This window comes from Oryx dammah, unplaced genomic scaffold (genome assembly GCF_014754425.2).
Source record: "Oryx dammah isolate SB20612 unplaced genomic scaffold, SCBI_Odam_1.1 HiC_scaffold_13, whole genome shotgun sequence".
NCBI classification, from domain to species: domain Eukaryota; kingdom Metazoa; phylum Chordata; class Mammalia; order Artiodactyla; family Bovidae; genus Oryx; species Oryx dammah.
The window spans coordinates 29,153,228-29,178,929 of NW_024070197.1; the positions used below are offsets into that span (position 1 = coordinate 29,153,228).

The 25,702-nt window shown below is 50.6% G+C and overlaps 2 protein-coding genes, 1 non-coding gene and 1 pseudogene across 7 annotated transcripts in view; 2 read left to right on the plus strand and 2 right to left on the minus strand.

The window, feature by feature from the left end:
- The window catches only part of SLC7A6 (solute carrier family 7 member 6), a 35,882-nt gene extending 27,950 nt beyond the window's left edge, over window positions 1-7,932 (minus strand). For 2 of the 5 annotated variants that reach the window (XM_040253305.1, XM_040253302.1), the window contains exons 1-2: window positions 6,791-7,736; window positions 6,011-6,137 (exon numbers count right to left, since the gene is read on the minus strand). The gene's annotated coding sequence lies outside the window, so the exon portion shown is untranslated. Of the gene's footprint in view, window positions 1-6,010; window positions 6,138-6,790; window positions 7,737-7,859 lie in introns of those variants that run through there. The other 3 variants (XM_040253306.1, XM_040253303.1, XM_040253304.1) reach the window with 2 other exon arrangements.
- Window positions 5,636-5,708, plus strand: TRNAC-GCA. The gene has a single exon. It is a non-coding gene; the product is annotated as a tRNA-Cys (tRNA).
- A 1,129-nt stretch (window positions 7,933-9,061) lies between the features above and the next one.
- On the minus strand, window positions 9,062-23,819 carry PLA2G15 (phospholipase A2 group XV). The gene is made up of 6 exons (XM_040253336.1): window positions 23,597-23,819; window positions 18,067-18,223; window positions 15,480-15,598; window positions 15,133-15,231; window positions 14,510-14,734; window positions 9,062-12,655 (listed from the first exon to the last, which is right to left on the minus strand). The coding sequence occupies exons 1-6, from the start codon at window positions 23,706-23,708 to the stop codon at window positions 12,144-12,146; spliced, it is 1,224 nt and encodes a 407-aa protein (XP_040109270.1). The 5' UTR covers window positions 23,709-23,819; the 3' UTR covers window positions 9,062-12,143.
- Window positions 18,243-19,765, plus strand: LOC120872986 (annotated as a pseudogene).
- Window positions 23,820-25,702: the final 1,883 nt, after the last annotated feature.

Here is a 25,702-nt window from a genome sequence, read left to right on the forward strand (position 1 = left end):
CATGGGAAGGCGACCTGTAGGGAGATGGTGTGCACATGAACACACACACACACACACACACTCTCTCTCTCTCTCTCTCTCACTCACTCACTCACTGCTACTTTTGGGTAACGACTGGGCCAGTCCAGAAATCTCAAGGAAGTTGGATCCCACACCAACCTACGGATGAAAAACCCAGAATCTGTCAGAGGAAGGCAAGCACCTTCCTGACCTTGCACTCAGCAGGGCCTTCTCGTTCCCTCAATTCCTGTGCCCCAGGAATTGGGAATTCAGATCCCCAACCCCTAGTTCATCTTCCTCATCTTCAGGAGGAAAGACTCTGATAGGCCGCTTGATTTCACCCAGGAGGAGTCAGTCCTTTAAGGTCACAGAGATAACTTCCAGGAATAAGAATGGGAACAGTACCTCATCTTCCCAGAAGCTTCTCATCTAGTCACAAAAATGGGTATGCTGGAGTCCTGCCTCACGGAGCCCAGAGCAAGTGAACCACAGCCACTCAAGAGGGAGTAGAAAACTCCAATCTCCACAGGCCCCACTCAAAACTCCTGCCTTACCTGCCCCAGCCCCGCTCCAAAGTCTAGACCTCAGCCCAAGTGAAAAAGCTTCTCTGGGGCCATTAATAACCCTTCCCCCACTCCCAGAGGAGCTGAGCCAGCCTACTTCTGCCTATTATGAGGCCTGGCTTTAAGGCAGCACCGCTTTGCCTTTCATTCCTGGCACCAAGCCATGAAGGTGACTCCCTGCAAGCATGTGGGAAAATATTTGTTTTCACGTATCTGTCAAGTGAGCTCAGATATGCATGAAAACAAAACTAGGAAACACCAGAGGAGCCTACCAACTCACATAAGAGTCAGGTGAAGGGTCTTCATTCATCAGTGAGTGCTTTCATGTGTTTGCTCTATGCATATTAATAAACTTGACTGTTTTTCTCGTCAGTCTGTCTTTTACCAGTGTAATTTACAATACTCCACCCAAGAAACCTAAAGTGGGTGAAGGGAAAAGGTCTTTTTCTCCCCTCCCTTACATTCCTAAAACAAAAAAAGGGCAAAGATACTTAGGTGGCACTTTTTCACTCACCCCAACGTGGAGGCAAACAGAGAACCTGGCCTTCCCCTATTTGTCACCCTAGCTGGCAGGGAGAGGGCTGGGGCTTAGACTTCTGATACAAGACGTGTATGTTTTCCATCAAACAGTTCTGCAACACCAAGCAGATCTGGGGTCTGGCACAGTTTAATCAACTCTTACACCATCTACCTGAAGGCAGCAACAGATTCCCCAGGTTAAGTGCTCAATCCTACTAAACAGCCCTTTTCCACCCAACTTGAGAGGCCAAATTCCAAGTCCAGTTGTTCCTTTGCTTCTGATCAATTAGCTATGAATCAGAAGTTCTTACTACTCCCTCCTTAGGTTCAATTAATTTGCTAGAGCAACCCACAGAACTTAGGAAAAGTTTATTTACTAGGTTACCAGTTTATTGTAAAGGTTGTAACTCAGGAACAGCCAGATGGAAGAGATGCAGGTGGCAAGGTATGGAGAAAGAGGCGTGGGAAGATCTCCAAAACTTGCCCTTTTGGTTTCCTTTTGGATGCTTCATTACAAAGGCAATACTAATCAAATCACTGACCACTGGTGATTGATTCAACCTCCAGACCCTCTCCCTGCCCAGGAGGTCAGACCTTAACTAAAACTTCCAACCCTCTAATCACAGGGTTGGTTCCTGGAGCAAGCAACCCCCATCCTCAGAGGATCTAGATGCTTCCAAAAATCACTTCATTGACATAGACTCATGAGTGTTGAAAGAGGCTTGTTATATAAATAACAAAAGACATCCACTTAACCTTTATTGATCTGGAGCTATTTGAGGAACTGGGAACAAAACTAATATTATAACAAAAGATGCCTCTATGGCTCTTATGAGGAAATTTCAGGAGGTGTATGACAGGAACAGTGGACAAAGACCAAATAAATATTTTATCAGGGGATGGGGGGAGAAAGAGAGATAAGCTCATTTCACTGGAAAATTTTAAAACAATATGAAATGTAATTGCCTTGACTTTTAACTTTCACTTAAGATATAGCAAGCTGAGAAAAGCATCACTCCCACTCCAATGTCAAGAAAAAACAGATAATCTACAGAACTCTAACTTTTCTTGAAGTCATTAGCGAGATGAGGATACAGGCCAACCAACGAGACTGAAATTTAAGGAAAAACGAGTATCCCCAGAGAGATGCAAGCTCTGGCTTACCTGTGGCAGAAGGAGAACGATGGAACCACTATACAGGCAGGAAAGAAGAATTCAGGTACAATTTTTAATAAATTACTAAAGGTCAAGTTTAGAAATTTATTACTAATAAAAGCCAATTAAGAGCCACAGACACTCCAAGGGTTTTCTCCAGTGAGACCTCCGTGGGTGCTCACGGGAAATACAGTGCCAGAGAAAGCCTCTCAGGGGGGCTGGCCTGGAGAAGGAAAGCAGTGACTGCTCTGGGAAAAATACAGAGGCCCACCTGCTCCCTTCTCTAAAGAATATAATCTTAAACCCCTGGGAAATGGGCAAACTCTGTCACTCCCAAGGCAGCTGAGGCAGAATGAAAGAAAAATAAAACCACCCTCTTCGGCTGGGGGAGGGGCAGGAAATTCTGGTCCAGACCATAGGAGATGGCAGGCTCACCCAGAAAGATCCACTTCCCAGACCCAGGGCAACGGGGCCTGCCTAAGGCTGAGGCTGATCCAAGACAACAGAGAAGCCCTCTACTCCCCACCACCCGGTGAGCAAGCATCCAGCAACAAGGCTGTGGGAGAGTGTGCACTGAGGCACAGGTGCACAAAGAAGACCTAAAGCTGAGGGTGGAGCATAAACACCGAGAAAAATCCACTCTCAGGGCCAGGGGGCACGTCCCAGGTGGCTCAGCGGTAAAGAATCCACCTGCCAATGCAGGAGGCACAAGAGATGCAGGTTTGATCCCTGGGTCGGGAAGATCCCCTGGAGTAGGAAATGGCAACCTGCTCCAGTATTCTTGCCTGGAAAATTCCATGGACAGAGGAGCCTGGTGGCTTACAGTCCATGGGGTCCCAAAGAGTCGGAGGTGACTAAACACACATACACACACACAGGGCAAGGAAACAGCAGAGCAATTTGAAGCCACTAGTGCGCCTAAGGTAACCACAGCAACAACAAAACCCAAACCCAACTCATTTCTGACTCAAACTCCCACATTAACAGGCTAGCAAAAGAAGACCTGTACCCTCAGCCCAGAATAAAGTATATACTTCAGTCTCTACTTTCCCACATATTTTATCTGCCAATCAGTAACAAATCACAAGCCACCTAAAAAAAAGCAAGAAAAACCCACTATCAAAAGGCAAATTAATCAACAGGACAAGACTTAGAGATGATCCAGATACTGGAACTATGAGACAGGGAATTGAAAATAACTATGATTAATACATGAAAAGCTTTAATGGAAACATTAGCCAACATGTAGGAACAGAGGTGGAATTTCAGCAGAGAAATGAAAACCTTAAGAATCAGAAGTCGGTGGGGGGCGGGGGGTGGGGGAAAGAGCACCAAAGAGTTGTATGACAGGGATTTCCCTGACAGTCCAGTGATTAGGGTTCTGCACTTCCACTGCAAGGGACACGGGTTTGATCCTTGGTCAGAGAACTAAAATCCCACATGCCTCCAGGCACAACCAAAAAAAAAAAAAAAAACAACAGAGAGAGAATTCTACGACAATATCAAATGGTCTGAGATAAATATTAAAAATATAATTTTTTGCTTATTTTAATTCCTTTAGAATATATCAAACTACCTAAAGCAAAAACAGTAGCAATACAGTGTTAATGCATTTGTAAAAGTAAAATGTATGACAACAGCACAAAGATAGAAAAAAAGAACTGGGAGTTAAACCATTGTAAGGTTCATATATGTGAAAATGATATAATATTATATAAGGTATATGTTGAGACGGGGAGTTAACTATAGTAACATCAGACAAAAGACTTCAGAGTAAGAAGATAAAAAGAGACATTATATAATGATAAAGAGGTCAATTCACCAAGAAGAAAATTCTGAAAGTGTATCTCCTCCAACAGGATAGCTTCAAAATACATGAAGCAAAAACTGAAAGATCTGAAAGGAAAAATAGATAAATCCATAATTATAGTTGGAAATGTCAAGATACCTCTCTGTCATCAATAGAACAAGTTAACATAAAATCAGCAAGGATCTAGAACACCTGAAAATGGAAGGCCCCAACACAGTTCTTGGCTAAAATTATGTGAATGCTGAGGGGAAAAAAAAAAGGGCCACATCCATGAAGGAGATGGATGTAGCTCAGGAGTAGGAGACAGACTTACAACAGGAAAAAACTGCTTTGGCTCCTCAGTTTCACCACAGAATAACCTTATTATCTACTGAGCTGGTTGGTATCAAAGCACAGTTAGAAACCCTCCCTCAGTTGCTGCCTGAGAGGTTTAGGATCAATTTCAACCTTCTTAGCAGGGCCTTATCACTAGGCCCCCTGCTGCAGACTAGTCCATGGTCCAGTCACACTGAATCATTTGCAGTTTCCAGAAACCAAAGGAGTCCAGGGCTTTCAGAGCTCATCAGACAAACGTCTTCAGAGGTTAAAGCGTCTGCCTGCAATGTGGGAGACCTGGGTTCGATCCCTGGGTCGGGAAGATCCTCTGGAGAAGGAAATGGCAACTCACTCCAGTATTCTTGCCTGGAGAATCCCATGGACGAAGGAGCCTGGTAGGCTGCAGTCCACGGGGTCACAAAGAGTTGGACATGACTGAGCGACTTCACTTTCTTTCTTTCTTTCTCTAACATACACCTTTGTCTCTAACACCGTTCTCCCACCTTTTCCCTCAGCATTCTGGCTGACATCTTTCTCCACACATTTCCTTGTGTCCCTGAGTGTGTGTCTCAGTTTCCCTTTCTCTAAAAATTTCTAAAATCATTGTTAAAGATAAATTCCATTAAAGAATTCCACGCACCCATTCTTGTCTTGAGAAACTAGTGTTAAACCCCACTTGTAAGGACACAGACATAGCTTTCTGATAGCTTTTACCCTATTTCCCAAGTTCCTGAGGCAAATTATAAAGGAATTCATCAAACCACTAAAATTTCATGAAAATTTAACCATGAAAATAACATATGCAACTTTCTGGGGGGGGAAAAGTGGATCTTTCACAGTTCAATTATGAAGAATATTTTACAAGCTAGATTTGAAAACTTTTATAATTGATGACTATGCCAAAAAAATCGCTGTCAAAAAAGATAAAATCTTAAATGCAGTGACAACACAGACTTTTTTAAAATTCTTTGAGTTTTACAAAACTTCACAATGAAAATGCATTGCTTTCTTAATGCTTAAATTATATGTGTATATATTTATTATTTACATATATTTACTATTGTACTTTATTATTTCATAAATAATGAAAATTATGTGACTGTTTGTGTTTGAGTTTTCATCTGGGATACCAGGAAACTCAAGATCAAACTCATTTCCCAGTCACAATGAACAGATGTCTTCACTTTTCAACAATACTTGATATCTAGTCTTTTTCATGGCTTTGGTTTCCTATTTTTACTTGCTCATTGCAAGTATCATTAATTACGGGACTTTCCTGGTGGCTCAGAGGATAAAGCATCTGCCTGCAATGCAGAAGACCCAGGTTCAATCCCTGGGTTAGGAAGATCCCCTGGAGAAGGAAATGGCAACCCACTCCAGTATTCTTGCCTGGAGAATCCCATGGACAGAGGAGCCTGGCAAGCTACAGTCCACAGGGTCACAAAGAGTCGGAAACCACCACAATCACTCTTTATAAAGAGATATAATAAATATATAATTTATAAATTTTAGTGTTATATAATTGTTAATTACGTGTGAGCCATTCTCTTTATTACTATTGTACCCACATTGTACTCAAGTAACTAAAACTCTTTACAACTCACAAAGATCCAAGAAAGTTAACAAAGAGCAAAGCAATTTTATTCACCTGTGAGGAAATAAGCAACCATCACACTTTCACAAGCCACTTCATCATAAATGGTCAGGTACAAAGAAGAAAATGAAGTCTCCCCAGTCAGACTTAATTCCAAGTGTCTGTCTTGTCTAATTAATCTCTGCAACAAAAAGTGAGAGGTAACTTATCCAAACATGAACCTAGTAAGCAGCAAGACCCTATTTCCTTTTGTAAAATCTAATTTTGACATGCCCAACAGGGGTAGCACTCAATTACTGAGAAGTCCCATTACACCCACAGTGGGGTGTAACTGAACACCTGTCTTGAAAACTAGCCTGGTCACTTCAGATCATGCATGTCTAGACAACTGCAGCTCCCTCTGTCCCAGGTCCCATGAGCACCACTTCAGTCACTTTTTTTTTTTTTCAGTCACTTTTATAGAAAAGTAACCACACATCCTGGAGACTACAACAGGAAGCAGAGGGCATAGGTCAGGAAATTTCCTGTACCAAGAAATGCCAGGGAAATCAGCCATGTAACTGGTATTTACTTTTAGGCGGTAATAAAAATACCTTGATAGACAGGGAAGGAGGCAGATAGGAGAACATCAGGCTTGTGGTTTCCCACATATTTGTCATGAAAGAAAAATCAAATATAAAGAACTTTAAATGATAATCTGAGGCCAAAGTTGGCAAGCAAAAGCCAGCAGCACACAGCAGGGCTTCAGCAATGCAAGCAGCCTGGGTCGTTTACTCAAGGGCCTCCCAGCAAGAAAAGAAAAGAGAGTTGAAAATGATTTCAGGAAGCACTCACAGGCTTTCAAAAGTCTATTCCTCCCAGATCTTCAAAATCAGGCATCAGTCCGCAGAGATAAGCAGCAGTTGGCTGAACTTTCTGCCACCAGGCGCTAGATTTGTTGGCAGTTTTTTTTTTTTTTGCCCCCATCAAGGGCAGACAGAGATTGAATTCTTTTTACCAAGCACAGACCAGTGCACACAGAGGTATTCAAAAACAAATGTTAAATATTGATTCCTGCTTATCACTGCCTATAACATAAGTGGTGCCCAGACAGTTTGCTCAGTGCTTAGTGAAGAGTTCTCTGAATGCTTCACAAATATCGTCTTCCATTAACATGAGATGATCAAACAAGATGACCGGATATGAAGACACGAAGACGAGCACACCGTCCTCCCTTCAACAGGCTAGACTCCAAGTCCAACAGGAGCCTGTCCGCCCCCCGGGGCCTCCCAAAGAGCTCGGCTCAGGCGCTCACATGCTCAGTCTTGCCCCGGTGAGCCTTGCTCCGTTTGAGTCTCTCCCATGCAGCACAGGTTCTTTCCCAGAATGAGACCCACATGCGCTCTCTCTCGTGTTCCCAGGGCCACACTCGGGGCCACTCTGACCGCGGTCTCTCTCACACTCACGGCCTCTCACCATCTCCTCTCTCCGTCTCTCGCACACTCATGGGAGTCATGCTCACGCCCAGGGTCTCTCTCACACACAGCGTCACCTTCACACTCCGCGTCTCACACACTCAGTCACCCTCAGGCCAACTCTCTCTCTTTCTCTCACACAAACACACACACACGCGGCGTCTTTCCTCACACACTCAGCCCTTACACTTCTGCAATTCCCCTCACGCTCAAGGTCCCGCTCACACGCACGGCTTTCCCCTCAGGAGGGAGCGCGCTCACGCGCAGCGTCTCTCACGTGCCCGCGGCCTGCGTGGCCCGCGCGGGGTTCCCGGGACTGCATCCCGCACGCGGCGCCGGCGCGGCCCGGGCCTGGCTCCCCGGGCCCCGCTGCCCTCGCCCGGCCCCCTCCCCCCCGGCCGCGCTCTTCCAGCCCCGCTCGCCCGGCGCGCCCGCTCGCGGCCCGTTACCTCGCGGTGGCCCGGCGCCTCCAGGATGCTCGGTCGTGCTGCCACCGCCCCCGCCGCGACCGCTCAGGCCCCGCCCCCGCCACGTCACCCGCAGCCGGATCGCGATAGCGCGCGCCGCGTCGGGACAGAGCGCGCGGCTCAGCGCGGGGCTCGCGGGCGGCGGCGCTTCCGGCCAGCAGGAGGCCGCGGCTGCTTCAGGGATTCAGCGGGCTGCGCTCCAGCGCCCGTCCATGCGGTCCCGGTTCCCGGGACCCGGGCCCAGTCACGCTTGCCGACTGGATGGCCGCTCCCCGACTCTGGAGACTCTCTGGGCCTCTGAGAGGACGCATCCGCGGGGGAACTCTAAGTGACCCCACGTGCGTTTCCTCTGTGGTTCTTGGCCTGGGCCACGTTCCTGGTGCGGGGGTGGGGGGGACCCCATACAGCTCACACGGGGAACTCTGAAGAGCCTCCCTACTTTGTTCGCCGCCAACACTGCTCCTAGAGACCCTGGGGAGACACAGACCCAGGACGCGACCTCCGACTACCGCACATCCTTTATAGTCCCCACAGACACATGGACACCGCCGGGCTTCAAGAGTAAACCCCAGGCCTCCCTGGGGCCCAGGCATGAGGAGCGTTTTCAATCTTCATCCTGCCTGACTCCTCTTGGAACTGCATCCTCCTTTCTTCCTCTCTCTGGTTCCTTTTCCTCTGTTTTCTTCTAAGGATCCTTTTCCTCTGGTAGCTCCGGGGCTGTGTTTAGGGCCTCCTGTTCTCACGGAAAGCTGAGCTTAGCCCCTAGCTTCCACACCTCAAGCCATGATTCTCTTCTAGGCCATAGAGGCATTTCCTCCAGACACTTGTTCACAACTGCGCATCCTCTCCTCTCAGGGTGACTACACAAAAAACCTCCCCACCAGGCAGTGACCCTGCAGAAGATGACCCCTCCTGGCCCCTAGGCTCTGCATCTCATGGTTTTCTTCTCCCCAGCCAGAAGAGCCTTCCAATTCCTATCTTTCTGTCTCTAATCCATTCCCCACAGAGTAAGCTGTGCTCCTAAAATAGAGATTGGAATGATTTCATATCTAAATGCCTAAAAGCCCTTCCATCTCCTCTCTATAGACCTGAAATGATGATCCTTGAAAAGCTTTCACTGGTGCTGCCCTCCTTGCTTTCTCTGCTTGGATTATTTTCCCTAAATGTGAATGAGAGTACAGGCATAAGGTGTCATTGCTCTTGGCTTTATTGTGATTTGCAGATATTGCATCTTTTACAACTAGAAGGTTTGTGGCAACCCGATTTTGTCAAATGATGGTTAGCATTCTTTGGCAATAAAGTATTTTTAATGTAAGGTATGTACATTTTTAGACATAATGCTACTGCACACTTAATAGGCTATAGTGTAAACAGCTTTTAGATGCATCAGAAAAAAAAATTCACGTGACTCAATTTACTGCGATACTCACTTTATTGCAGTTGTCTGGAAATGAACTCGCAGTATGTCTGAGGTATGTCTGCTTGTATATATTTGGAATCATTAGAGTCTGACCCTTTGCCCCCTGGATCGATCCCTCCTGCCTCTCTGGCCTGGAGAGGAAGGGCTCTGGATACTTGTGTCACTCAATGGCAGCCAGTCCACTTGTTCCTGTATCAGCAACATACATGACCTGCAAACTCCCAGAACCTCCGACTTCACTGTCTCACACCCTGCCAGCATCCTGCCACCTGAAAGCTATTATGAACCAAGTGCTGAATCAGATGTTCTGTAACACCCATCAGTATTCCTCAGGACTACCGTGGAAGGTACATTTATTCATACCCATTCTTCAAATGAACAAACTGAGGCTCAGGGAGTCAGACTACTTAGCTGGAGCTGGTAAAGCTCAGGTTTGAACCCCTGTCTGCCAGTCCTGAAGCGTGCTCTGACTCCATATCCTTTCTCTGCAGCTGTGAAACTGAGGGTAGAAGTGGGATTGAAATAGGCCAGGGGTGAAGTTGGCTATAAGGCAGTGAGTATCAGATAAGATGTCAGGACATAGCTAACAGGCTGGGCAGGACCTGGGGGTAAGGCCAGAGATGCAGCTGGATTTCTAGACATCCAGCTGTATTTCTATTTCTAGAAATACATCCAATGTACTTCTAGACATCCTAACCCTCAGGGCAACACATTTTTCCAGGCTGGGCCAGTAACTGGTGTAGTGAGAGGGTTCAGATCGCCCTCTACTGGCCCAGGATGTATTGATGCCTAAAACCTAGGCTAGCCAGGCTCCTACTCAAGGAGGCAGGAATTGGGGTTCCCACCACCCACACTGGCCCTCAGCTCTGCACAACAAAATTCAGGCCTGAATCCCATCCCTATGCATGATTTCCTGTCTCAGACACTCTGTTTCTCTGTCCTTATCCATCTCCGTTTGCTCGCCAGTCTCTCAGTCCCTGTCTCTGCCCATCTTGGTCTCTCCACCTTCCTCAGTCTTACCCTGTCCCCAGAGATGGACAGATGGTGGGCAGATGAGCTTATGAAGCTAAGTAGAAGGGTGGCATCCTAAAAAATTCAAAGGGTGCTGAGACCTGTAAGTTGAGGGCGGGCAGAGGCTGGGAAGGGGAGTCCAGTCCTGCCAGTGACCGGCAGAATTGTCCTAGGCTGTCAGCTCTCAGATGGCATTTGGAGTCTGTTGACCAGATAGGCGCAGGCAGAGGACAGGAGCTTCTCTCCAACAGGAATGTTTCACATCCTGGTTCTCAGTCCCAGGACGGGAACTAGATGCCCGGAGAGAGGGCAGGAGGATAAAGCCCAAAGGGGCGCACAGGAGCCACGGTTCGGTGCTGAGAGACCCCATCAAGGCCCCACAAAAGGTCAGGGTCTAACCCCGATTACCTGCCTCTCTAGCCCCCTCACCTTCCACTGCCTCCCTCCTCTCATGCTCAGAGCAGAAGCTAGGCCAGGGCATTTTACAGCATCCAGAATAATTTTATTGCCAGAACCGAGGTACAGCCTGCTCAGAGTCCCATAAGGGGCCCCCACTAAGGAACGAAGGGAAATACTGATGCTGGGTATGAATGTGACAGAGAAAATCCCACTTCACAGAAACCCTGTAGGAGCGAAGCACAGTCCAGCCTGACTGTGGCTTTAGGGCCCCACCCTAGAAGCCAGACCCAAGTCTTGCCCGTCGCCCACTTGGAGACCACCAAGGCAGATCCTGATCCTCCATCCCTCCTGTTACAGGGAGAGTCATGCAGCGCCTCTGGAGGGGACCCTCAAGGCACCTGGCTCTCTCAGGGGCCCACTCGAGTTTCTGGGCTCATCCCTGCTGACTAAACACCACTGAGCTACTTGCTAGAGATAGGTGCTGGGCAGAGTGAGCAAGAGTCCCACCTCCTCTCAGTCCTGTGCCAGCCTACGTGGGTGCTACAGAGACCCTAGGGCAGGGCAGCTAGCTATGTGGCAGGTTAGCAAGAGGGCAGCTCTGGGTGGCTCTGATTGGCCTTGGCTGCTTCCTTGAGTTCTGTCTCTTCATGAGTACCTAAAGGGTGAGGCACCAGGCCCACTCTCATCCTTGACCCACAGCCCCAGGGTGAAGGGAGATAGCATCAATACTGTGTGCACAGACCAACCATGGAGATCAGGGCTCCTGGGACCCAGTCCCCAGCCCTGAGCTAGGCTGTTCTTAGAGGTAAGAGAGGTAGGAGTGAATGCCCCAGGCCCTGGGAACACTGGGAACACATGGAGAAGACAACAACCCACCCCTGCCTGCAGGGGGAACTGGGAAGCTCCCAGAAAGCCACAGTTGGACTGAGTGAGCAATTAGGCTACAGGGAATCCAGCAGCTCCAGCCACTCATGGCCAGTAGCAGGCCGACGTGTGGCCAGTGTGTATGAACGTGCACCCTAGGGACCAGGAGCCCATCCTAGGCACCACAGGCCAGTAAGATCCCTCATCAGAAGGCCGAGGAGTCAGGGCCTGGTGGGCAAGTGTGAAAAGGCCACAGGGGTAGGAAGAACACATGGTTCCGGCACTGGCGAGTGGGGCCAGGTGCCAGTCAGTCCCCTTATGAAGCTATCCTGAGGTCACAATTCCACCAGCAGTAGCACTCTTGCCATCAAGGGTCCCTCAAGTAAGTCCAGACTATGTCTTCCTCAATTCCAGAGAGGAAGGATAAGAAAACACCATTTTCCCATTTCACAACTCAAGATCTAGGAGTTTAGATGATCAGTCACAAACCACTAAACTTGTGGGCCATGGCAGAAGAAGCCAGAAGAAGCAGCGGTGGCTGGGTCACCCCATGGCCCTGCCCGCCACAGGCATCAGGGCCCGAGAAGCACACGTTTCAGGTAGGCCAGGGTAGTGGTGTTGGCCAGCATAGCGATGTGCTCATTGCCGGGCAGTGCCTGCAATGACACTTCTTGCTTCTGGAGGCCACGCCAGGTCTGGCAGTGCAGGGCACTCTGCAAGTTCACAGTGCCATCACCGCTGCCATAGCGGATTTTCGGGTCACGGTCTGGGAAGCTCTCGTAGTCGTAGGACTCTGGCGTTGGGACCCCCGTGCCGTAGAGGCAGTGCAGTTGCACCCCAGGCGGCACTGTGGACTCAATCAGCCCCTCCGTGTCCTGCCGCATGGACCAGCCGTCTTTGAAGCCGATGTCCAGGAAGAACTGGCGGTAGTCCTGCAGCGTGTAGTTGGCCTTAGGTGTGTGCACGAAGACCTTCTGCGGTGACCAGGTATAGTTGTAGGGCAGCAGCCAAGTGGTGGAGACAGCAGACCGCTGCTGTGCCCGGATCTTCAGGGACCTGATGACTGGGATCCGGTTGTTGTCTCCTGTGGGGTTAGGTCAGTCTTTGCGAAGGAATGCCAACTAGCTGGGCAGTGTGCTAACCACCAGGCCCCCTGCCAGCCCCCAGCCAGTGCCCAGCCAGCATTCCACCATTGCTACACTGTGCACATCATTGACAACTCCCCTATTTCCCTGTATTTTTGCTCCACCTGGGAAGCACATGACCGACTTTTTCCTTTCCTTTTGCATTTTGTCACTAGAGGTTCAAGAGCACATACCCATGGGGTGATTTGTGGTTAAAAACAATGCCTTCCTCAGAGTACTTATCACCTGGCCGGTATGCACTGACCCTGTCGAAGGTGAATCAGCAGGTTGGCAGCCCAGAGACCCATTCTTCTGAATCTTTATTACATTGAGCTTTATAAACCTTTTTTCCCTTCCTGTGCTCAGACCTACAGCCAAGCCAGCCCTGGTCTCATCCCACCCACCTACCTGGCACCTGGGCACCCGGGCCTCCAAGAGACAGGGCAGGAGGGGAGGCCGCAGACAGAGAAATGCCAACACCACAAACACACCACCGGCCAGTGAGATCTCCACTGGAGAAGCAGGAAACACGGACCCCATGTCCTACTCAGCATCCAGGGCCGCCCATCACCCCCACTCTGACTGCAGACCTTCAGTTCTGCCTGACAGGGCCTGGCTCCAGGACCGCTCAGGAAAGGGAATCCCTAGCTAGGGGTCCATGACTGCCACCCTTCCTGCCCCACCCCCACTCCCAGACTGCCAAGGCCTGACAGCAGTTTCCCAGCGTCTGAAGCAAAGCTCTAAGGGGGCTCATGGGGAAGCTTTGAAAGGGCCAGCTCTGAATTCCCCCATAGCAACTTGTCTCAAACTCAGAGGATGCCCACATCTTTCAAGTCCAGGCTGGACAGAGTAGACAGTGTGATGAGTCCTCACTACAACTGGATCCACTGTCCAACTAATTCAGGGTCACTACGGACAGAAGCCTGATCACAGTGATCACGTGATCAATAGGCAGGTCAGGCAGTGCTGGTCACTTGAGGAAGAACGCTCATCAGATGCTTGGCCCAGCCCTGGCTCACGGCTCCCACAGTGAGGGGCCATGGGGCTCATATCCAGTCCTAGCAGAGGGAGGAAAGCCCTCTGGCTCCAGCTGGCAGGTTCTAACAGTTGTGAAAAGGCAGGTGGATTGGAAAGGAACAGGGAAGGAGGTGGTTTTCCCAACTGCCAACCAAGCAGGCCCGGATAAATCTGCACCTGCTTCCTCTTTGCGTTGCCCACAGAGGCTGCCTGCGGCTACAGAGTGAGGTGTAACTCATAAACAGGAAGCCGAAGCCCAGCCTTCCTTCTCTGGGGTGAAGGTGGGGATGAAGAAATGAGGAGGGGGGTCAAAGAGAGGGAGAAGTCTCCTGCAGATAACTTAAAAAAATATATTTTTTATTGTTTGGCAGTGATATCTTAGTTTCCTGACCAGGGATTGAACCTGCACCCCTGGGAAGTCCTTCCTCCAGAAAATTCTGGATCAAACCAAGTTAGACCAGCCAGGCCCATACAGTGTGTGTGTGAATGTGTGTGTGTCTGTGTCTGTGTGTGTGTACATGTGTGCCCTATATGACCAACAGTTATGTCCCTCTATGCACATGCTGCAAGCAACTTACACAGATAACAAGGGTCATCGACTAGAGAGGTGAATTTAGAAGTAGTGTTATATTCTCTTTTAGAAAGAGATGTCTGGAAAAGAATACCACTCTGGAGAAGGAAGGCTCTGGACCCAAGAGAAGAGACATGAGGGTGGCCCAGGAAGACACGAGAGAGGGAAAGAGACTGTGTCACCCCCAGCACCAGCCCTCCTGACGCTGGGCCAGGTGGGATCTTACCTGAGGCCAGGACACGCAGGGTCTTGGCCACGCCCCCCCAGGGCGGACCCAGTGCCACGAAGGCACGGATGTACTTGTCCTTCCAGTCCTGTGACTGCTGCTGCAGAAAGTAGAGCATGTACATGTTGCCCATACTGTGGGCCACAAGCACCACAGGGCCCTTGTACAGCTGGTACATCTCCTCGATCATCTTGCGGAGGGCCAGGAAGTAGGGCCCGTTTTCATCTGCAGGCCAAAGCCAGGCAGGGGTCAGGTATGAAGGGTCCTTGGGCCTGAACCACAAACCATGTCTCAGGCCAAACCCAGGACTACACGGGTGGGGAGAGTGTGAAAATTCCAAGGGGAGGGGTCTGGTTTCCCCTCAATTTCCACAAAGGGAGCAAACAGAGGAGCTCCTTTCCCCTTCCTCTGCCTCATTTGCTATTCCCAGGGCTCAGAGGCCCGGAAATCTTGGGCTGAGGGTGGGGGAAAGACAGGACAGGGTGATCAGGGATGGGAGCAGTGACAGCTGGGCTGGATGCCAGAAACTTGGGTGTAGGGGAAGGCCCAGGGCCTGTGGTGGCTGTGATCTCCTCCTTCCCACCTCCCACAGCCTCTGGGAGGAAACCAGAGCAGCCACTTACTTGGAGCTCGGCGCCAGTCGTAGGGGGCCCCCCGGAGATCCTTGCCTTGTTCGTAGCCCCAGCTCACAAGGCTTTCCACCATGGTATGCAAATAGGAACCTATAGACAGAAATGCTTAGGTTTAGACAGAGTACAGTCGCTGTCGGCCAACCACACCACGCCTACCAAGGAGATCGTGACATCTACAGCCAGGAGATCCCCAGGAGAGCGCTCTACAGCTCTGTGCCCACATGGATCAGAGATGGTTCACGAGCCACCCCTTCAAACCAGCAGGGTTCCTCCCACTCTAGGAACCCCTCAGAACCTCCATCCCCATTCCCTAGGGGGCATGAGGAAGGGCTACATACCCACGCTGCTTTTGCTGGGGTCCAGGAACTCCAGTGAGAAGGTGTCCCCAAAGCCAGGGACACGCACATCCACACCTTCGGGAAACTGGGTGGTGTGGGACGTTTGGTTGTAGACCAGCCTGCCAGGAAGGGATACTGAGCCAGTGACCCAGAGGCAACACCAAAGTTGACATGTCCCAATACTGTCCTGGGCCCTGAGCCATATTCCCTTCCCATCCTCAGGTCTGGTCAGATGTATAGAGACGGAAAAAGTAACAAAGCAAGTTTGTAAAGCATAGATCCAAGTTGTTGTTGTTTAGTTGCTAAATCATGTCTGACTCTTTTACAATCCCATAGACTGGAGCCTGCCATGCTCCTCTGTCCATGGAATTTTTCAGGCAAGAATACTGGAGTGGGTTGCCATTTCCTTCTCCAGGGGATCTTCTTGACCCAGTGATCGAACCTGCGTCTCCTGCATTGGCAGGCAGATTCTTTACCACTGAGCCACCAGGGAAGCCCACAGATCTGAGTAAGCCCACCTAAAGGAGGACCCCATCAAGGCTCACTCCAGAGACTGGCTCCAGAACCCACAGGCAATATTCCCTTCTCCTCAATGTCACCCACATGAGAACGCACATTTTAGATCTTGTGGGGAGAGGGACCTGGCTGCCAGGCCTGGCTCTGCAATGAACATCACACTCTACCCCCAAACTCGAGCAGCCTAACTAACTTTGCAGGCTCCCACCACTTCCTCTCCGTGGATTCACCCTAACATGATCCAGGGCAAAGCAGATGATGAATGCAACACACAAAGAAACCAGACAGAGAAACCCTGAGCACCAGTGGCTGCTGTGTGAGCTGGTGGGCAAGGCCTGGAGAAATGATGGGGCCAGGGTCGTAGGAGACAGGAGGAGAGCCTTGTGCCAGGTCAGGACTTCTGCTCTAGCCTCCCCTGATAATAAGGAGGCAAAGGTGCCCGAAGAAACACAGGCTAGACCCGCAGTCCCCAGAGGTCTTGAGTCCCACCCACCCTTAGGGATCAGCCACAGAAAGCTGATAAGTACCCAACACTGGCCCAAATAAAAGTCCTGAGACCCACTCTCTCCAGGGCGATCTGGAGATCATCCCAATGGCCACTCAACAAAGTTCTAGAAGGCCAAAGCACTCTGGTCTGGATGCAAGTCCCAACAGGTCAGAGGCCCAAGAAAGGCAGACAAGCCCCTCTCAGGGTCAGTCTGCCCCTCCAGCTGGCATTACCTGAGACCATGACGCCTCCACCACAAAAATAGAAATGCAGATCAACATCCCAGAAATAGCCCTGATCACACAAGGAGGAGGAAAAGAGTCAAGAAAGTTGGTGAAATAAACAACAGGGAAAGGCAGGACACCCAGAGAACTGGCTGGAACCAGGCAGTGTGCCTCCAAGGAAAACATTTTAATTTGTAAGATTCCATTCAGTTCAAATACTTACTGAACACCAATTATGTTTCAGGTTCCACAGCTTTAAAGATAAAAGAGACACAGTCCCTGCCTTCAGGGAGCTCAGTGTGCTCAGAATATGCTCAGGAACCCTGAGCTCAGAGATACACAACTCTGGGTTGAATTCCAGTTTGCCATTTATTAGCTGAGTAACCCCAAACAATTTTGTAACCATTTTGAGCTTCCAGATTTCCTCATCTGTAACACAAGTTACAGCACTATTTCACAGGGTTGCTGTAAGACTCAATGAAAAAAAGTGGGGGAGGTATTCTCTGGTGGTCTAGCGGCTAGGACTTAGCACTTTTACAGCTGGGGTCCGGGTTCAAGCCATGACTGGGGAAATGAGATCACGCAAGCCGCACAATGCGGCCAAAAAAAAAAGAAAGAAGAAAATACGTAAAATACATAGTGTCTATGTATTTTATGAGTAATTCTCATCAGTGACTATCTTATAATGGGAGAAACATCCTAGAAAACTATGTTTGGCAGGCCAGGAATGCAAGTTAGAAGAGGCAGAAAGAGATTAAGAGCTCTGAGGGGTGGCAGGGAGACTTCACAAAGGAATCAGTCTGGGGAGAGGGATGGTGGAGATTTGTTTGTTTGGCTGCACCACATGGCATGTGAAATCTAGTTCTCTGACCACAGATCGAACCTGAGCCCCCTGCACTGAAGTGCAGAGTCTTAACTACTGGACCACCAGGGAAGTCCCAGGCTTGGGTTTTAAAGAGTGAATGGGAGAGAGTTGATCAGGCAAAGGGTGGCCCAGAGTGAAAGCAAGTGGAAAGGAATCCCAGGAAAAACAAGCAGCTGGAGAAGCAGGCGTGACCAAGGCAGAGGCAAGGGAAGGTATTGGGGGATGGGGGTGGGGGGTGCAGGTGGTGGTGGCGCGAAGCAAGGTTGTGAATAGCAACTGGGGCCTAGAAACCACAAACAGGGCAAGAAGCACTGGAGAAGGGAAGGGGAGAAAGTTCTGGCTGGGAGGGCACAGAGGCAGTGCAGACCAGATTGGGGAAGGGAGAAAGGTCAGTGACCTGGAGGTCCCTTGAGGCACAGATGAGCTAGATACAGGCTCTGGAGGCCTCTTTGGACTAGGTCAGGGAGCAGCACCCTGCTGTGCCCCAGCCCTCACCGGATATTGTCAATCCAGCAGTCAATGATGAAGGGCAGTAGCAGCTCCAGGTTCAGCCACAGTGTGAAGTAGTGATCCGTCTTCTTGGAGCAGAGGTAGTGCACGACGGATGGCTTGTCCAGCTTTGCCTCCAGCTGGTTGCCCATGTCACCGGGCACTGCAGGGGGACACAGAGCATGAATGAGGCCCTGGGCCTGGCTGGATACCCAGCGGCCTTCTCCCCACAGCTGTCCCAGGCTGCAGAGCAGGTGACACTCAGCAGGGCCCTGTGGGGCTCCTGGACACAAAAGCCTTTCTGTGTCCACCATTTCTTTGAGTATGGGAAATAGGCTTCTTTCCGCCTCATGACTTCCCTGAGTTCCAAGGGGCAGATTCAAGCAGTGGTTAATTAGCAAAGGGAGGGGATGGGAGACCTGGGAGAAAAGTTAGTCAGAAGACAACCATGCAGCCTTGGGGCAAGGCCCTGTTGTTCTCCACACACAATATAGCTTTGAGCCATTTTTCAGATTTCAACCCCCCCCCCCCAGGTAGGAGAAGTTAACATGTTATGGATGGTATGCTGCCCACATCAGAAGTGACAAGTAGATTCAAGGGATTAGATCTGTTAGAGTGCCTGAAGAACTATGGACAGAGGTTCGTGACATTGTACAGGAGGCAGTGATCAAGACCACCTCCAAGAAAAAGAAATGCAAAAAGGCAAAATGGTTGTCTGAGGAGGCCTTACAAATAGCTGAGAAAGGAAAAGACGTGAAAGGCAAAGAAGAAAAGGAAAGATATACCCATCTGACTGCAGAATTCCCAAGAATAGCAAGGAGATAAGAAAGCTTTCCTCAGTGATCAATGCAAAGAAATAGAGGAAAATAACAGAATGGGAAAGACTAGAAGCACAAGCTGAAATCAAGATTACTGGGAGAAATATCAATAACCTCAGATATGCAGATGACACCACCCTTATGGCAGAAAAGTGAAGAGGAACTGAAGAGCCTCTTGATGAAAGTGAAAGAGGAGAGTGAAAAAGCTGGCTTAAAACTCAACATTCAGAAAACGAAGATCATGGCATCCGGTCCCATCACCTCATGGCAGATAGATGGGGAAACAATGGAAACAGTGACAGACTTTCTTTTCTTGGGCTCCAAAATCACTGCAGATGGTGACTGCAGCCAGGAAATTAAAAGACACTTGCTCCTTGGAAGAAAAGCTAGGACCTAGACAGCATATTAAAAAGCTGAGACATTACTTTGTCAACAAAGGCCTGTCCAGTCTATCGGAAGAACCGACAGAAGTGGAACAGAAGAGGAAGCGGACGTTCTGCAAGTTCATCTACTGCGGTGGCGTGGACCTCAACCAGCTGCTGGACATGGCCTATGAGCAGCTGATGCAGTTATACAGTGTGTGCCAGCGGCGGCAGCTAAACCGCGGTCTGCGGAGGAAGCAGAACTGCTGCTGAAGCGGCTACGCAAAGTCAAGAAGGATGTGCCACCCATGGAGAAACTCCAGGTGGTCAAGACAAACCTGCTGCATGATGATCCTGCCCGCCATGGCGGGCGTCTGCAACTGCAAGACCTTCAGCCAGGTGAAAATCAAGCCTGAGATGATCGGCCACTACCTAGGAGAGTTTTCCATCACCTACAAGCCTGTGAAGCATGGCCAGCACGGTATCAGGGCTACCCATTCCTCCCACTTCATCCCCCTCGAGTAACCTGCCGGCCAATAAAGGCAACAGCTGCGGCTGCTGCTGCTAAATCGCTTCAGTCGAGTCCTACTCTATGCAAGCCCATAGACGGGAGCCCACCAGGCACCCTCGGCCCTGGGATTCTCCAGGCAAGAACACTGGAGTGGGTTGCCATTTCCTTCTCCAATGCATGAAAAGGGAAAAGTGAAAGTGAAGTCACTCAGTCGTGTCCGACTCCTAGCGACCCCAAGGAGTGCAGCCTACCAGGCTCCTCCATCCATGGGATTTTCCAGGCAAAAGTACTGGAGTGGGGTGCCATTGCCTTCTCCAATAAAGGCAGAAAGTGAAAGTGAAACAGAAGTCACTCAGTCGTGTCTGACTCTGCGACCCCATGGACTGTAGCCCACCAGGCTCCTCCATCCATGGGATTCTCCAGGCAAGAATACTAGAGTGGGTTGCCATTTCCTTCTACAGGGGATCTTCCCGACCCAGGGATTGAACTCAGGTCTCCTGCATTGCAGGCAGATGCTATAACCTCTGAACCACCAGGGAAGCCCTCAATAAAGGCAGGGACTTCACTAAAAAAAAAAAAAAAAAAGAAGAAGTCGGTCTAGTCAAAGCTATAATTTTTCCAGTAGTCATGTATGGATGTGAGAGTTGGACTATAAAGAAAGCTGAGCACCAAAGAATTAAGAATTGATGCTTTTGAACTGTGGTATTAGAGAAGACTCTTGAGAGTCCCTAGGACTGCAAGGAGATCCAACCAGTCCACCCTAAAGGAAATCAGTCCTCAATATTCATTGGAAGGACTGACGCTGAAGCTGAAACTCCCAATACTTTGGCCACCTGATGTGAAGAACTGACTCATTGGAAAAGACTCTGATGCTGGGCAAGACTGAAGGCAGGAGGAGAAGGGGACGACAGAGGATGAGATGGTTGGATGTCATCACAGACTCAAAGGACATGAGTTTGAGCAAGCTCCGGGAGTTGGTGACGGACAGGGAAGCCTGGGGTGCTGCAGTCCATGCGGTTGCAAAGAGTCAGACATGGCTGAGCGACGGAACTGAACTGAACGGATGCTGTCCACAAGCATGTAGATGCCCACAGACTGGCTGGAACCAGAAGGTTGATAATCCTCCTTCTCTCACCACCAACCCATCAGAAGAATACCTAGAAGAATATTCACAAGCTGATTACACTCTCTTGGAATCTTAACTATAAAACGTATCACCCTCTCCAAGTTGGGACACACACTTCTGAGGGCATGAGCCCACTGTGGCCCCCTTTGCCTGGCAAAGCAATAAAGCTTTTCTTTTCTACTTCACCCAAACTTCTGTCTCCGAGATTTAATTCAGTGTCAGGGTACAAAGACCAGTTACAGCTTCACAGCCAGGGTCTTATACTCTGAAAGAAGGATCAAGAAACAGGACAGCGCTCATGGCCACTTAACCAGTCAAAGCTAAATCCAAAGAAGGCACTCTGGGACAGGCTTGTGGAAAAGTGAAAGAGAAGTCGCTCAGTCCTGTCCAACTCCTAGCGACCCCATGGAGTGCAGCCTACCAGGCTCCTCCGTCCATGGGATTTTCCAGGCAAGAGTACTGGAGTGGGCTGCCATTCCCTTCTCCGTGTGGGCCACATACTCTTCATTAACTGTTAACTTCTTGTGACACTCAAACCCACCCACCTCCATTCCTTCACTGTCCCACCTTCAAGGCCCTTCTCAGTCCCAGTGACCTTTACCTTTTCTCCCAGTGACCTTTCAGACCTCACTGCTCCCACATGCCACAAACATAGCCCCATGTAGGGTCCATGATCACTAACAGGACAACCAGTGTTTGGCTCTCCTGGGCATTCACTGGGCTCCAGCTGTGAACCCAGCCCTGCAGAGGACATGCCCTCCTTGGGCACCAATCTACAGTGTCCTCAGGGCAGACAGGAGAGGGAGGTATGGCCCCGGCTCTCATCTCCCTTTGTGATGTGGTGCAGAAGTGGGGAGCATGACAGGCCCTAGATGACACACCTGTGGACTAGACAGTGCAGTGGCGAAACCTTGGTCACTGAGTCCACCACAGAGGAAATATCTGAAGGAGGAAGTCACCAGATCTGCTCTGCCTGGATACCCTTTGCCTTGGTCAGGGCACGTGGTCTCTAAAAGGGTCACTTCCTAGAAGTAGGGAAAGAGCCATCCACGTGCCTTTCTCCTCAAGTAATACAGGAAGAGGTGGAAACAGCTTGCTACAGTTCCATCCTACTGCCCAGGGCCTTCTGTATTCCTCCTCTGGCCTCTACTTCTTCTACCACCAATTGGAGACCCACTCACGAAGACTTGTCACCCTTGGATGCTGATCCTCTGATGGCCAAGGTCAGGTCCCTGCTTTGTGCCCAGAAACAACTTGTCTGCTGCCCACCATGGGGTTTCCCAGGACTAATGTCAATAGCCTCATTCTCTGAGAAGCTAGGCAGGTTAGAATTCCAGTTGCTCTGTGTCTCTAGGTACACCCTGAGGCTCCTCTGCTGTGATGGAGGATAACTAAGAACTGAATGAATAAATGAGTCCATTTAGCACCAATCCAGGAGGAATGGCCTAGGATCTGTCCGATCAGAGACCACATACTTCCCAACGCCACATTCTTCATACTCAGTACTCCTTAGGTCCACACAATGCTCCTGGCAGGCCCCCAGGGTGATGTCCAGGTGACCCAACCAGTCTCGAGCCCTGACCATCCACTCCTACCCCCACTCCATTACAGACAGCCTGGACTGCTCAGCTTCCTCCCTCTGATACATAATTCCCTCTGCCTGGAACTCTCCTGGCCTCGGGCTCCAGCTGCGTACTCCAGGAAACCTCTCCTGACCCCTGATGTGATGGATGGATTCTCTGTGTTTGCCTAGCACAGACCTTACCTCTGGAGATCATCCTGCAGACTAACAGAAGGCAAGGCCAAATATGCCCAAACTCCATGGTGAACCTGGGCCCAGCATCCCCCAGGGAGCATGTCCTGGCCCAGAACCCCTGGGATCACACTGCCTGCCAACTGCAGCTCTTCGTGGGAATGATGGCTTGAATGAGGCATCCAAAGCCCCCAAGACAGAGATCTCATCCCTGCCATACCCACCACAAGGAAATACTGCTGGCTTCTGTACAGCTCCCTGGGCTAGAAGCGAGGAGGAGATAAGACTGGGAGGTTGCCTAGCCCCAACACAGCACAGTCCAAGTAGGTCTGACAGGGGTAAGGGTGCCATACAACATCTGTTCATAGCAAGGGTCTCAACCCTTCCGTCCACCTGTATCCATCCTCAGATTCCCTTGAGCCTCCTCCCTCAGGCCCAAGGCCACATATTTGATAAGTTAGGGGAAAGCCCTGGTGGCAGGCTAGGAGAGTAATCCTTCCCCAAAGAGCTTACTTTCAGTAATGCCCCTCCTAAATGTGTCGGGCTGGAAGGGTGGAGGGAGACAGCCTACCAGCCAAGCCCAAGTCAACACTGAAGCCCCTGGGGGCCAACTTCGAGGGCACTCTACCGCCTACCCTCAGGAGTAGGGTCAAAAAGCCTCGGTCTTTCCAGCTAAAAAATGGGGATAAGGAGAGGCGAAGCTTGGAAATGAGACGACCCCGCGGACCGATGCACAAACGTGCGATGCATAAACCCTCCCACTTAGCCCCACGTTCTACAGGGAAAGGTGACAAGAGTTTGACCACACCCGCGCCTAGCATAGCGGGAAGTGGACGGACCGACCCAGGTGACAAGACAGTCATACGCTCCCCCACCTCGTGCTTAGAGGAGACGCAGACAGCCCCGCCTGCACCCATCCAGCCGGACGCACGAACGAACGGACCCACAACTGGACGCGCGCCTCACCCAGCACCACCGGTGGCCGACTTCCAGCCGGGAGCGCAGGATCTGCGAGCATCAGGAGGAACAGGAGGCCATCCATGAGCAGGGTGGAGCGGTAGAGGCAGAGGAGACCCATTGCAGGGACCGCAGCCCCGGGTCAGAGGGGAGGACTCAGCTCTCGGGTCTCGTGCCTAGGCCCGGCAGGCAGCGACGCTCTTAACCCCGCCGCTCGCAGCCTTCACAGCAGCCGGGCCAATCAGGACCCACCTCCTGCAAACGGCCAGCCAATAGGAACTAGCCTCTAGGGTAGTCCTTCCCAGTCGGAGCTCACCGCCCCGCCCCTACCCATCCCTGGCCAACTCCATTAACCGCGCTGCACGCCGAGCGCATCGATCGATAAAAGCTCAGCCCTGCTTTCGCGCACGGTCTCAGCGGTTCTCACCCAACCCGCCTCTGCTGGGTACCCAGCTCAGCCCTCCGCATCTTAAGTCCACGACGAGCAGTTCTTATCCCTGATTCCTGGCGCTTCCCTCATCTAGGATGCGCCGGGCCGAGTGGGAATTCAGGGTACAAAGCTCAGTAGCTCGCCGCTGCTGAGATACCGGGGTCAAGCCTGAGGAAGAAGAGGACAAGTGAGCCTCGGGCTGTTCTTGAGCCGGAGGAAACTGACCAAGACCTTTGTTCAACTCCCAAACTGATTCTTGGCACCATTCCCCGAGAGCACCTGAGTTCAGGCAACAATGACCCAAGGACCCACCTGCCATCTCCCTAGGGTAAGGCCAGGTCAGCGTGTTTCGCTTCTCAGTGAGAGTTCAGCCCGCCTGTTTCCGGAGTGTGGAATCACCCTCTCACCCCCATCCCTGGCCAGTTTGTTCGCCAGGTTAAGAGTGGGCTTGAACCTCAACCCTGCGCCAGCCCAAAGGCGAGTTCCCCTGATGTTCCTCCACCATTGCCACCCCACGCAAACCGGACATCCAGAGAGGACACAAGTTCTCTATGCATGGAATGGTGGCGGTGGGGGCGGCAGGGACGGGTAGCAAATAGAGTGGGCAAAGGTTTGAAAGCCAATAATATTCTGGGACCCGGCATTACTTTGGAATAGAGAACCAGCATGTTTGGAGAGGAGCTCTTGACCCTTCACACATCCCTTTCTTGAGAGCCAGTCAACACCCTGGTCATCCCTGGCTGATTCTGAGACCTTTTCCTGCCCCTTCCTTCCTCCCTCTCTCCCTCCCTTTCTTTCTCTTAGTCAGTGCCTGATAGTTTCTAACCTCCTGGAGTGACCCTCAATGAATCTACTCACCACCTTGACCTGCCCCTCCCATGTGCTTTTAGTGAAACACATTTGTGGTTGGGATACTCTCCTCTCTTAAGGTCCAACTATCTTCCACCTCAGACCCTGGCCCAGGGACCCTCTTCCAAAACCCTTCTTCACCTCCATCCCAGACCACAGCAGAGTGGCTGCTGAGGACTGATCTGGTGTAGACCCAGTATGGGTGACCATACTAGGCAGATGTCTAGAGCCAAGGGTTAAGTGGGGACAGGGTGGAGATCAGGACAGCCTGGGCTGCCTCGGACTCTGATCACAGTCTAAATGCCTTGTCAGCCCAGCGGCCTCAGGTGCCTATGGGCCCCTCAGAAGGTGGCACTGTCCTTGAGAGTATTTCCCTGCTGGCCCCCTCCCATAGGCCCTGAAGATGATAGAGCCGTGACCACTGGAGGAGGGGATGCCAAGGTCTAGTCAGTAATAAACCAGTGCAGGCACTGTGGAGAGGGGCCAGAGGGTGAGGGTCCCTCATTTTTAACATGATCCCCTGGGCTGCAGACCTCTAGATACCTCCTTGACTTTCAGACGCACAACTACGTGGTCACCAAATTTTCCCAGCTCTACCCTCCCAAAGCCAGATTACCCGCATCTCCCTAGCAGCCTCCTTACTTATATCCCAGTTTATGCCCTTATTCCTGTGTCATTAAACATTAAATCAGATCACATTGAGACTTCCCTGGCAGTCCGGTAGTTAAGATTCTGTACTTCCACTGCAGGGGGGCACAGGTTCGATCCCTGGTCTGGGAACTAAGAATTCTCAGGGGAGGTAAGTGACTTGGGAGGCGATGTTAAGGGCTTCTCCT